At 46.4% G+C, this 12,236-nt stretch overlaps 1 protein-coding gene across 1 annotated transcript; it reads left to right on the forward strand.

The window, feature by feature from the left end:
• The first annotated feature begins 262 nt into the window (after positions 1-262).
• Positions 263-5,219, forward strand: LOC109501563. The gene is given in 5 exon segments (XM_045050372.1): positions 263-691; positions 788-952; positions 954-1,285; positions 1,287-3,729; positions 4,050-5,219. Coding segments are annotated over 5 exon segments (3,780 nt in total). The 3' UTR covers positions 4,461-5,219.
• The last annotated feature ends 7,017 nt before the right edge of the window (positions 5,220-12,236 follow it).

Genomic DNA, 12,236 nt, shown 5'->3' on the forward strand with positions numbered 1-12,236 from the left:
AAGTCTCTTAGACAGCGTTATGTTTACCCACCAACCCACCTGGGATGATTGTCAGCAGCTCCTCCGAATCCTGTTCACCACCGAGGAGCGAGAAAGAATTCAACTGGAAGCAAGAAAGCTGGTTCCTGGAGATGACGGCCAACCCACTGCTAACCTTGATCTCATTAATGCAGCTTTTCCCTTGACCTGACCCCCACAGGGTGGATGGGACTACAACACGGCAGAAGGTAGGGGACGGCTGCGCATTTATCGCCAGACTCTAATGGCGGGTCTCCGGGCTGCTGCACGCAAGCCCACTAATTTGGCAAAAGTGTATTCAGTAATACAAGGTAAGACAGAGAGCCCTGCCGCTTATTTAGAAAGATTAATGGAAACCTTCAGACAGTATACCCCCATGAACCCCGAGGCCCCCGAAAATCAAGCTGCTGTTGTAATGGCCTTTGTAAATCAGGCAGCCACTGATATTAAAAAGAAACTCGAGAAACTAGAGGACCTGGAGGGAAAACAGATTCAGGACTTACTCCGCATTGCCCAGCGTGTCTATAATAATAGAGAGACTCCAGAGGACAGGCAACTTAAAGCCACCGAGGAAATGACCAAAGTCCTGGCCGCTGTTGTCCAAAAGCCCCGGGATAAACAAAAGCCCCTAGATAAGGACCATTGTGCCTATTGCAAAGAAAAAGGCCATTGGGCCCGAGAATGCCCTAAAAAGAAAAAGCCACGTCATGATCAAAAACCGTGGCAGCCAAAAACCACACCCGCCCTCTTCACTCAAGATGCAGAATAGGGCAGACGGGGTTCGGATCCCCTCCCCGAACCTAGGGTAACGCTACAAGTGGAGGGGAACCCAGTTCAATTCCTAGTCGACACAGGGGCACAACATTCGGTCTTGATCAGACCCCATGGAAAAATTTCTGAAAAATCTTCCTGGGTCCAAGGGGCTACCGGGATAAAAAAAATATCCCTGGACCACCCAGAGGACTGTGGACCTAGGAAATGGAAAGGTCACCCATTCCTTCCTAGTCATCCCCGACAGCCCCTGCCCCTTATTAGGAAGAGACTTGCTCACTAAAATGGGGGCCCAGATTCATTTTACGCCAGGGGGCCCCCAAGTGACTGGCCCTCACAACCAACCCATGACCATACTTACTCTAAGATTAGAAGATGAATATCGACTCCATCAGGAGCCACCCTCACAAAGTCAAAACATAGAGCCCTGGCTCCAGCAGTTCCCAGAAGCCTGGGCTGAAACCGGGGGTATGGGGTTGGCTAAACATCGCCCATCTATTCATAGAGCTGAAACCGGGGGCAGATCCAGTTCGGGTCCGACAGTACCCGATGTCAATGGAGGCCAGAAGTGGCATCACGCCACATATCCGTCGCCTCCTAGACTTGGGCATCTTGCGTCCCTGCCATTCAGCCTGGAACACCCCCCTGCTGCCTGTACGAAAACCTAACAGTGCGGACTACCGTCCGGTACAAGATCTGAGAGAAGTTAACCGCCGAGTCATGGACATACACCCAACAGTGCCCAACCCCTATACCCTCCTAAGTGCCCTCAGCCCAGAAAGACAATGGTATACTGTCCTTGATTTAAAAGATGCTTTTTTCAGCCTGCCTCTGGCCCCCAAAAGCCAAGAGCTCTTCGCCTTCGAGTGGTCCGACCCTGAGAGGGGCATAAATGGGCAACTCACCTGGACCCGGCTCCCCCAAGGATTTAAAAACTCACCCACCTTGTTCGATGAGGCACTTCACGAGGATCTGGGTGAGTACTGGAATCAAAACCCCGAAGTGACTCTCTTGCAGTACGTTGACGATCTTTTAATCGCCGCTGAGACTGCTGAAGCTTGCTTGCAAGGCACCAAAAACCTCCTCCGGACACTTGGTGCCCTGGGGTACCGGGCTTCAGCAAAGAAAGCCCCAATTTGCAGATCCGAGGTAACCTACTTGCGGTATCTGTTAAGAGAAGGCCAACGATGGCTCACTGATGCACGGAAGGAAACCGTCCTCCGCATCCCCCGACCCACAACGCGAAGGCAGGTAAGAGAATTCCTGGGATCGGCCGGGTTCTGCCGCTTGTGGATACCTTGGTTCGCCGAGATGGCTAAGCCTCTTTACCTGGTCACCCGAGAACAGGTGCCCTTTGAATGGACAGAGGAAACTGAACGGGCTTTCCAGCAAATTAAGCTCGCCCTGTTGTCGGCACCAGCCTTAGGGCTCCCCGATGTCTCCAAACCCTTTCATCTCTTCGTAGATGAAAATAAGGGGGTAGCCAAAGCAGTGCTGACGCAACTCCTTGGCCCATGGCCCAGGCCCGTTGCCTATCTTTCAAAAAGACTGGACCCAGTAGCGGCTGGCTGGCCCCCTTGCCTCCGTATGATCGCTGCTACAGCTCTAATGGTAAAGGATGCTGATAAGTTAACTATGGGACAAGAGTTACATGTCATAACCCCTCATGCCATCGAGGGAGTCCTCAAACAACCTTCTGACCGATGGATAAGTAACGCCCGACTGGTTCACTACCGGGGACTATTATTAAATCCCCTCAGAATCATTTATGCTCCCCCCCGAACACTAAACCCTGCCTCCCTGTTACCAGACCCGGACTTGGATACCCCCCTCCATGACTGCGCTGAGATACTGGCACAGCTTCACGGAGTTCGGGAAGATTTACAGGATCACCCGCTACCAGACGCCGAGGTTACCTGGTTCACTGACGGCAGCAGCTTTGTACATCAGGGTCAAAGGTACGCGGGGGCAGCAGTCACAACTGAAACTGAGACTGTTTGGGCAGAGCCTTTGCCAGCTGGCACCTCTGCCCAACGGGCTGAACTTGTGGCCTTAACCAAGGCACTGACTTTGGGAAAAGACAAGAGACTAAACGTGTATACCGATAGCAGATATGCTTTTGCTACGGCACACATACATGGAGCTATATACAGAGAGAGGGGACTGTTAACTGCAGAGGGGAAAACTATCAAAAACAAAGAAGAAATATTGGCTCTTTTAAAGGCACTCTGGCTGCCTAAACGACTAGCCATCGTACATTGCCCAGGCCACCAAAAACCGGTCACACCAGTGGCCAGAGGAAATAATTTGGCTGACCAGGTGGCCCGAGAGGTGGCCTTACAGGTGGACTGTGCTTTAATGACCACCCTACCAGACCCCGGTTCAGCTAGTTTACCAGAAAGTCCCACCTACACTAAAGAAGACCTAAACTGGATCCAAAAATTGCCTATGACTCAGTGCCTTAACGGATGGTGGAGAGCAGCAGACTGTAGCATAATCCTCCCAGAAGAAATGGGAAATAAAGTCTTATCCAAGATGCACCGAGCCACTCATATGGGCACAAGAAAAATGCAAGACTTAATAAGACATGCTAGGATCACCATTAAAGACTCTAGGACAAAAATTGAACAGATAGTTACTAGCTGTAAAGCTTGCCAACTAACTAACGCCACCAACCACGGGAAAAACCCTGGCTCCAGAACCCGCGGAACCAGGCCGGGAGCCTATTGGGAAATAGACTTCACCGAGGTAACGCCTGGAAAATATGGATACAAATATTTGTTAGTGTTTATAGATACCTTTTCAGGATGGACAGAGGCCTTCCCCACCAAGCATGAGACTGCGCAGGTAGTAGCAAAGAAAATGTTGGAAGACATCATGCCCAGGTACGGATTCCCTACCCTAATAGGATCAGACAACGGACCAGCATTCGTTTCAAAGGTAATACAAGGGATAGCGCAGTTTATTGGGGCCGATTGGAAACTACATTGTGCATATAGACCCCAAAGCTCAGGACAGGTAGAAAGAATGAATAGAACCCTAAAAGAGACCCTAACCAAATTGACCATGGAGACTGGCGCTAACTGGGTAGTCTTACTCCCCTACGCTCTGTTCAGGGTGCGGAACTCCCCTTACAAACTGGGATTAACCCCCTTTGAAATCATGTATGGAGTGCCCCCCCTATAATTCCCAACCTACAGTCTAATGTGTTAACTGAATTTGATGATCATAAACTTCTTATTTCCCTGAGGGAACTCCAGCACACCCACCAGGAAGTTTGGCCCAGATTGAGAGCCATTTATGAGAACGGGCCCCCTCCTGAGCCGCATCAATACCGACCCGGAGATTGGGTATACGTGTGGAGACACAAGCAAGAGACCCTCCAACCACGGTGGAAGGGACCCTACATTGTGATCCTAACCACACCCACTGGTCTCAAAGTCGACGGGATTGCTACCTGGATCCATTACACCCACGCCCGACCAGCTGATCCCTTTGCGGTTCGAGAAGACTTCGTGCCAGAAGCCAACACCGCCTGGACGGTTGACCAGAGTAAGACCCATCCTTTAAAACTGACTCTGCGTCGAAAACCTGACCCCGAAAACCGGCTGAGACCAAAGGCCTGGGTGTCCCATACCAAGACTGTTGCTGCAGCTCTGGACCCACAATGATCGGAGGAACACTCATTAGCGTGCTCCTGCTCACCTCCTACGGACTGATAAGTATTGCGAGCAACCCCCATATACCCTATACTTTAACTTGGGAGGTTTCTAATTTAGAAACCCAGGAAGTCTATAATACTACCACAGCAGACGATACTCCCCTAAATGCCTGGTGGCCTGATCTATATTTTAACCTAGAGGACGTAGCCGTAACCATGGGGGTACTTCCCCCCAGTGGAAGCCGCCAGCGTCCTAATCCGTCATGGACCAGAACCCCAGAAAATGAAAAAGAGCGCATAAGATCTAGTGGGTTTTATGCATGTCCCGGGTTCAGAACAGGAGCAATGAAAAAAACCTGTGGAGGAATCGAATCCCTCTACTGTAAGGCTTGGAGTTGTGTCACTACCAATGATGGAAGCTGGAAATGGGAAGTAAAACCCCATTATATTGACATGAAATTTGCCAGCCCCTGTCCCAAGCAAACCCGTGCCTGTAACCTTATTCGTATCAAATTCCTAGAGGACGGAAAAAAGGAGACGAGATGGATTACGGGACTAAATTGGGGAATTTACCTGTATCGGGGACCGCCTTACTTTGCAACTGTTATTCAGATAAGATTAAAAATAAAACCCAAAGCTTCACCAACACTAATAGGGCCAAACCAGTCAGTATGGCCCACAAGTAAGCCTAATACTACCCCGCGGTCCACAAATAAGGGTACTAATCCTCCGGCCACTCAGGTGGTCACTGTAACCGGGACTACTCCAAGAAAATCCCAAAAAATTCAAATCCCATTCAAAGATGACCCCTTATGGGTAATAATGAATACCACTTATAAGGCCTTAAACCATACTAAACCCAATGAAACAGAAGCTTGTTGGCTGTGCTATTCCACAAAACCTCCATTTTACGAGTCAGTAGCAATAGTAGGAAATTATAGCACTGCAAACAACTCAGACGCTTGCAGTTGGGGACAGAGAAGACCCGGCCTCACACTACCAGTGCTTACGGGAAATGGGACATGTATAGGAACAGTGCCAACAAAATATAGCCACTTATGCATAAGTAACAGAAATATATTCAATACTTCAGAAAACTGGATTATTCCACCAAATAACTCATGGTGGCTTTGTTCTCATGCGGGATTAACCCCTTGCCTCTATAAGGATATGTTCAATCAGTCAGAATTCTGTGTAATGGTAATTGTGCTCCCAAAAATCATATACCACACAACTGAGTATGTAGACTAGATGTGGATAGCACCCAAAAGAGTAACTAAGAGAGCACTCATTACTGCAGGGGCTCTAACTCTAGCTACCATATTCGGACTCGGGGCCATCGGAACAGGGACAGGGATCTCGGCCTTAACTATACAAAACAAGGGATTTAGTATACTTAGAGAAGCGGTTGACAAAAATATGGAAAGAATTGAAACTGCCATCACTTCGCTTGAAAAGTCCCTAACCTCCCTCTCGGAAGTAGTTTTACAAAACAGGAGAGGATTAGACCTGCTGTTCCTACAGCAAGGTGGTCTCTGTGCAGCACTAGGAGAAGAATGTTGTTTCTATGCTGACCACACAGGAATAGTAAGAGATTCTATGGCCAAGGTCCGAGAAGGGCTAAATAAACGAAAAAAGGAAAGAGAAAAGGAGGCTGGATGGTTTGAATCCTGGTTCAGTGCGTCCCCATGGTTAACTACCCTGCTCTCCACTTTACTCGGGCCTCTAGCCATCCTACTTCTCGCTCTCACATTAGGCCTCTGCATCATAAACAAAATTATTAATTTTGTCCAAGACAGGTTCAATGCTGTACAGTTAATGGTCTTACGAACTCAGTACCAACCACTCGAGACATTACAAATAGAAAACTGAAGATCCAAGATTGGCTCTTTAGGCACAAGGAAAAGGGGGAAATGAAAGGAACAATCCAAATGACAGCCCTGCCTTAGTTTAAAGCTAGGTTCTCTTTTCTGCTTATTATGGATCTTTGATAAGAAATACAATTGCTGAGAAGTCTGTTTTGCTTGCTGTTTGCTACGAGCATTGTGAGGCCTTTCCTGAATGTAACCCACTGTGTAGTAGAATGGGTTGTAAACCTTCCTAAATGTAGTCTGATATGTAATGGAATGAGTGATTGTACATAAACTAACCGGCATTTCTCGCTTCTGTAAACCTGCTTGCTTAGCACATTCCTCACCTACCCTACCCCCTTCCACCTTCTTCCTCCCGCCACAAGTAACGGACAAAGCCTTCCCGCCAAAGGACAAAGGACGCCCAATCAGAGAACAACAAATGTCCTTACTTTAAAATCAACTAATCAGGCCCCTCATAATTTGAAACCTCCCCTGTGCTATTTGTCTCTGTCTATAAAAACGCTGTACCAACCCTGATCGTGGCCTCTTGCGTCACCGGCGACGAGTGCGCAGAGGACCAGGTTCGAACCTGCAATAAACGACCCTTGCCGCTTGGCTTTGACTTACGACTCTTGTGGACTTTTGTGGGAGGTTTTGGAACTTCGGGCATTACACTTGATCGTACGGTAACCGTGTATTTGACTACAAAAAAACTGACAAATTGATTTGTAGAGATCCTGGATCATTTTACTCTCTCACCATCCATGGACGAGCAATCCAACTGGTTGCAATCCTCACTACTGCTTGGTATTTTCGGGGGTTTCTACTTTCACTGTTATAGTAGGCGTGTCGCTGCAGGTCAGTGTTGCGTGAATTCATATTTCCTTAATGGACACTCAGGGTGAACATATCAGCATGGGCCTATTTTCCATTCACAGGTCCTCTTTTGTGAAATGTTTTCAAGTTCCACACACATTTTCTAATTGGACTCTTTTTTTTTTTTTCTTCCCTCCCAAGTAGTTTCTGCCAGCATGGACTCTTTTTTTATTATTGCCATTTGGCATATTCTTTCTTGTTTCATCTGGGTACAAGTCTTTTGTCAGGTGATTTGCAAACATATGCAAATCTTCTTGTTTATGGTTTTTGTTACCTGTCTTTATTTTTTTTTTAATTAGGTTTATTTATTTATTTTCAGAGAGATAGAGAGCATGGGAGGAGCAAAGAGACGAGGAGAGAGAGAGAATCCCAATCAGGCTCCACACTGTCAGCACAGAGCCTGATATGAGGCTCGAACACATGAACCGTGAGATCAAGACATGAGCCAAAATCAAGAGTCAGACGCTTAACTGACCAATCCCCCCAGGTGTCCCTGTTACCTGTTTTTAAGTGCCCCTTGTAAAGCAAAAGGTTTTACTTTTGATGAAGTACAAGCGATCAATGCCTTCTTTAGGGATCTAAAGTTAGGTGCAAAAACACTTGACGGTGGGGCGGAGGGGCATGCCGTACGCTGTGCTTGCTCTGAGCCTGCAACAGAAGGTAGAGGGTAAGATCAGATCAAGAAAAGGTTTTAAAGCAAAAATGAACTACTGGGACCTCATGAAGATAAAAGGCTTCTGCACAGCAAAGGAAACAATCAACAAAACTAAAAGGCAACCGACGGAATGGGAGAAGATATTTGCAAATGACATATCGGACAAAGGGCGAGTATCCAAAATCTATAAAGAACTCACCAAACTCCACACCCAAAAAACAAATAATCCAGTGAAGAAATGGGCTGAAGACACGACATCCAGATGGCCAACAGGCACATGAAAAGATTCTCGATGTCACTCCTCGTCAGGGAAATACAAATCAAAGCCACACTAAGATACCACCTCATGCCAGTCAGAGTGGTAAAATGAACAAACCAGGAGACTATAGATGCTGGAGAGGATGTGGAGAAACGGGAACCCTCTTGCACTGTTGGTGGGAATGCAAATTGGTGCAGCCGCTCTGGAAAGCAGTGTGGAGGTTCTTCAGAAAATTAAAAATAGACCTACCCTATGACCCAGCAATAGCACTGCTAGGAATTTATCCAAGGGATACAGGAGTACTGATGCATAGGGCCACTTGTACCCCAATGTTCATAGCAGCACTCTCAACAATAGCCAAATGATGGAAAGAGCCTAAATGTCCATCAACTGACGAATGGATAAAGAAATTGTGGTGTATATACACAATGGGATACTACATGGCAATGAGAAAGAATGAAATATGGCCTTTGTAGCAACGTGGATGGAACTGGAGAGTGTGATGCTAAGTGAAATAAGCCATACAGAGAAAGACAGATACCATACGTTTTCACTCTTATGTGGATCCTGAGAAACTTAACAGAAGACCATGGGGGAGGAGAAGGGGGAAAAAAAGTTAGAAAGGGAGGGAGCCAAATCATAAGAGACTCTTAAAAACTGAGAATAAACTGAGGGTTGATAGGAGGTAGGGGAGAGGGGAAAGTGGGTGCTGGGCATGGAGGAGGGCACCTGTTGGGATGAGCACTGGGTGTTGTATGGAAACCAATTTGACAATACATTTCATATTTCAAAAACAAGGTTTTAAAGTTCCGCTCTCTCTTCTTCCCAGTGAGCCTTGGAACACTGAATTTCCACTGCTACACTAAAGGAATCAGAGACAGCACCTCAGCCTGTACATACCATGGGTTCAGGTAGTGGAGACCCTCTGACTCCAGAGAATATAACACCTGAAGACTCTTTAGGAGCACCTGGGTGGCTTAGTTGGTCAGGAGTCAGACTTCAGCTCAGGTCATGACCTCACAGTTTGTGAGTTCAAGCCCCACATTGGGCTCTGCACTGGCAGCATGGAGCCTGCTTCAGATCCTCTGTCTCTGCCTCTTCCCAGTTTGTGTGCTCGCTCTCTCTCTCTCTCCAAAATAAATGAACATTAAAAAAATAACATCTGAGAACTCTTTAAATACCAAAATTTTTAATTATCATTTTAATAAAGTATAAAGAATGGATGAAAAACAGAATAGTTATTATCACAGTGAATCACATGGTAAGACTAAATAGTTTTTCATGGAATTTTTGAGATGATGTCTATGTATATAGGAACACAAAATCCCTCACATACATAGTTGGTAGATTTTCTCAGTATTCTGTATATAACTTACTATAATTGAGGGTCAAACAAAGCCACTGTGCTTGACATTGCAACGCTAAACAATGTCAAAGCATCAAGAGCTCACAGAATCATCTGGTTTGGCACTTTTCCTTTATAAAGGAAGTTTTTTTTTAGACAGAGGATATGGAGAGAGACCAAGTCTGGTGGCTGAAGAGAAGGGACAGGCAACCCTGTTTATTTTCTGACAGCCTGCTATGGCCTGAATGTTTGTGTCCCCTCCAACATTCCTACGTTGAAACCTATGTGATTAGGTCATGAGGGAGGAGCTCTAGTGAAAAGGCGCCAGAGAGATCCCTCACCATGTGAAGATGCAGTGAGAAGTCAGCAGTCCGCAATCCAGAAGATAGCCTTCACCAAGCCAACCATACTGTCATCCTGACCCTAGACACCCACCCTTCAGAACTGAAAAGTTTCTGTTGTTTATAAGCTACCCAGTCTGGTATATTATTATAGCAGCCCGAATGGACTAGGACACAGCCTGTCACCTGTCCTGGGCACTATGCCTTTTGTTGCAGGTTCTTTATCTCTAGCCTGGGATCCTACCTATTATTTACAAAGGGTCCACTTGAGCAAAATCTCAGAGCTTGTAGAGAGTTGTAGTCAAGGAGCAGTAATCACATATGAGGATCTGCATGATGGAGGACTAAAGTGACCACAAACCTCAGAGCATAGGGACACCTGGGTGGCCCAGTTGGTTAAGCACCCAACTCTTGGTTGTGGCTCAGGGGTCATGGTTTGTAGGGGTGAGCCCCACATCTGGCTCTGCACTGACAGTGCAGAGCCTGCTTGGGATTCTATCTCCCTTTCTCTGCACCTTCCCTGCTCTCTCGCTCTCTCTCTCCAAATAAATAAATAAATAAACGTTTAAACAAAACACAACAAAACACCTCAGAGCATAAGCACTACTACATCCTTGCCTCTGCTTTCAGACCTGAGAGGTACCAGCCAGCTGTACTCAGCTTTGGCTGAGGTGGTACTCAGGATCTGGAGGGACGTCAGGGCGCGGCAGCAAGACAAGAAGCATCATCCATTTCCTCCGCCCCTCTTTTCTGGGTATTGCCACAAGTTGCCTGCCATTAGGAAAGAGAGCAATCTCCAGGCCTCTGACATTCCCGCAACCACCACCCACAGTACCGCTGATGCGTCACGTAGCAGAACTGAAAATGATATGAAGCACTTCATAAGCCCCATCTGCCACAGAGAACTCACGCAGAGACCCTTAAACCAAGAAGTCAGCTTAGTTGATTCAGTTCCTTTTGCTCATATATAAAATTAAAGAGCCCATCCCAGAGAGCACACATGCTGAAAAAAGGTTGACAAAAAGCACAGGGACCATTTTCCTGGGATCCTCTGGAGAGCCTCCAATGCATGGTGTTGGTCTTTGCCCTTGACTTGCTTGACTTGAAGGATACTGACCCAACTAAGCGATGCCCTTGTTAGCACACTGGATTACACCCGTGATGGGAATTAGAGTGCTACCAGGGGTTGCTAAAGACTGGTCTCCTGATGACCTTCCTAGGCATGACCTTTGTGAAGAGCAACTGCACCAATGAGAGATCTGAGAATTCCTGAATATTATATAGATATATGCTTGGAGAAAGCCCTTCATCTGCAGAGAAGCCAGAAAACTCATGACTAGACATTTGGTACAAGAAAGAAACTTGGAGGTTCAAGCATGCTCCTGATAGTGATCCCACATGCTGTGAATTCCTGTGGGGCCCAAGAGCTCAAAGAAACCAACTAGATGAAAGCCCTGAAATCTCTGACCAAAGACAATGATATGGTTCCATTTCTGCTACGCCAATATCAACTGTTTGGGAGATGGGGAAGGAAGAGCCTGAGCCAGAGCTGCCAATGGTACTGCCAGGGCTCGGGCAGGGCCCAGGGTCATAGCCAGAAGCTTTTCTACCCCTACTGAAGTCTTGGGGCAGGTTCTTCGCTTCCTGATTGAATAGGTCCTTCCACCTCCGATGTAGAGAAGGACTGCTGTCGGGCAGGAGCGAACACATAGATCACCATCATACTCCTGTTTTACTGGGTAACTTGGAGGGTTTTCTGCCTTCTTTCCACCCTTCCTTCCTTCCTTTTATTCTTCCTTTCTATCCTTCTTTCTTCCCACTTAGTTTCTCAACATTGTTCCTTTCAACAGAAAATGTATCCAGCTTCAGAATGTAAGCTTATGAATCACTACTTTGACCACACATTTACCATTGTGCATCAAGTTGAGGAGTAGGAGCTATGCTGTTCTGTATAACAAACTGGTAAATTTTCCATCTTATTTGGTGATTTAAACAGAATAATATGGCAATTGAGCAACTGCTTCTTTGGAAATATGAACGAACCGAACAGTAAAACTGTCATGCTAAAGAAACAGAGAGAAAGCAAAAAATGAATGCTCAACTCTTGAATTCCCTAAACATACAGTTTGTTCTGAAAATTTAAACATACACATACCTACACACACACACACACACACACACACACACACACACACACAGACTCAGCTTATTCAAGAATGCAGGAGAAATTAAATTTCACTAAATTAGATAATATGTTCATTGACTCGTTCACTCCCTCACTGTTAAGGGAATACCTGCTTTTTGGAAAACACCACGCTATTTCTGGGGATGCTAGGATTTCTGTGATAAGAGCAAGTGGAAATTGGTGGGGTAGTACGGGAGTGCACAAGGATAATTTAAAAGAAGAAAATAGAAGGTGGGAACATAAGCAAGAGCAATTAAGAGTAAATTTCCTGA

The sequence above is a fragment of the Felis catus genome, chromosome X (genome assembly GCF_018350175.1).
Source record: "Felis catus isolate Fca126 chromosome X, F.catus_Fca126_mat1.0, whole genome shotgun sequence".
NCBI lineage: Eukaryota > Metazoa > Chordata > Mammalia > Carnivora > Felidae > Felis > Felis catus.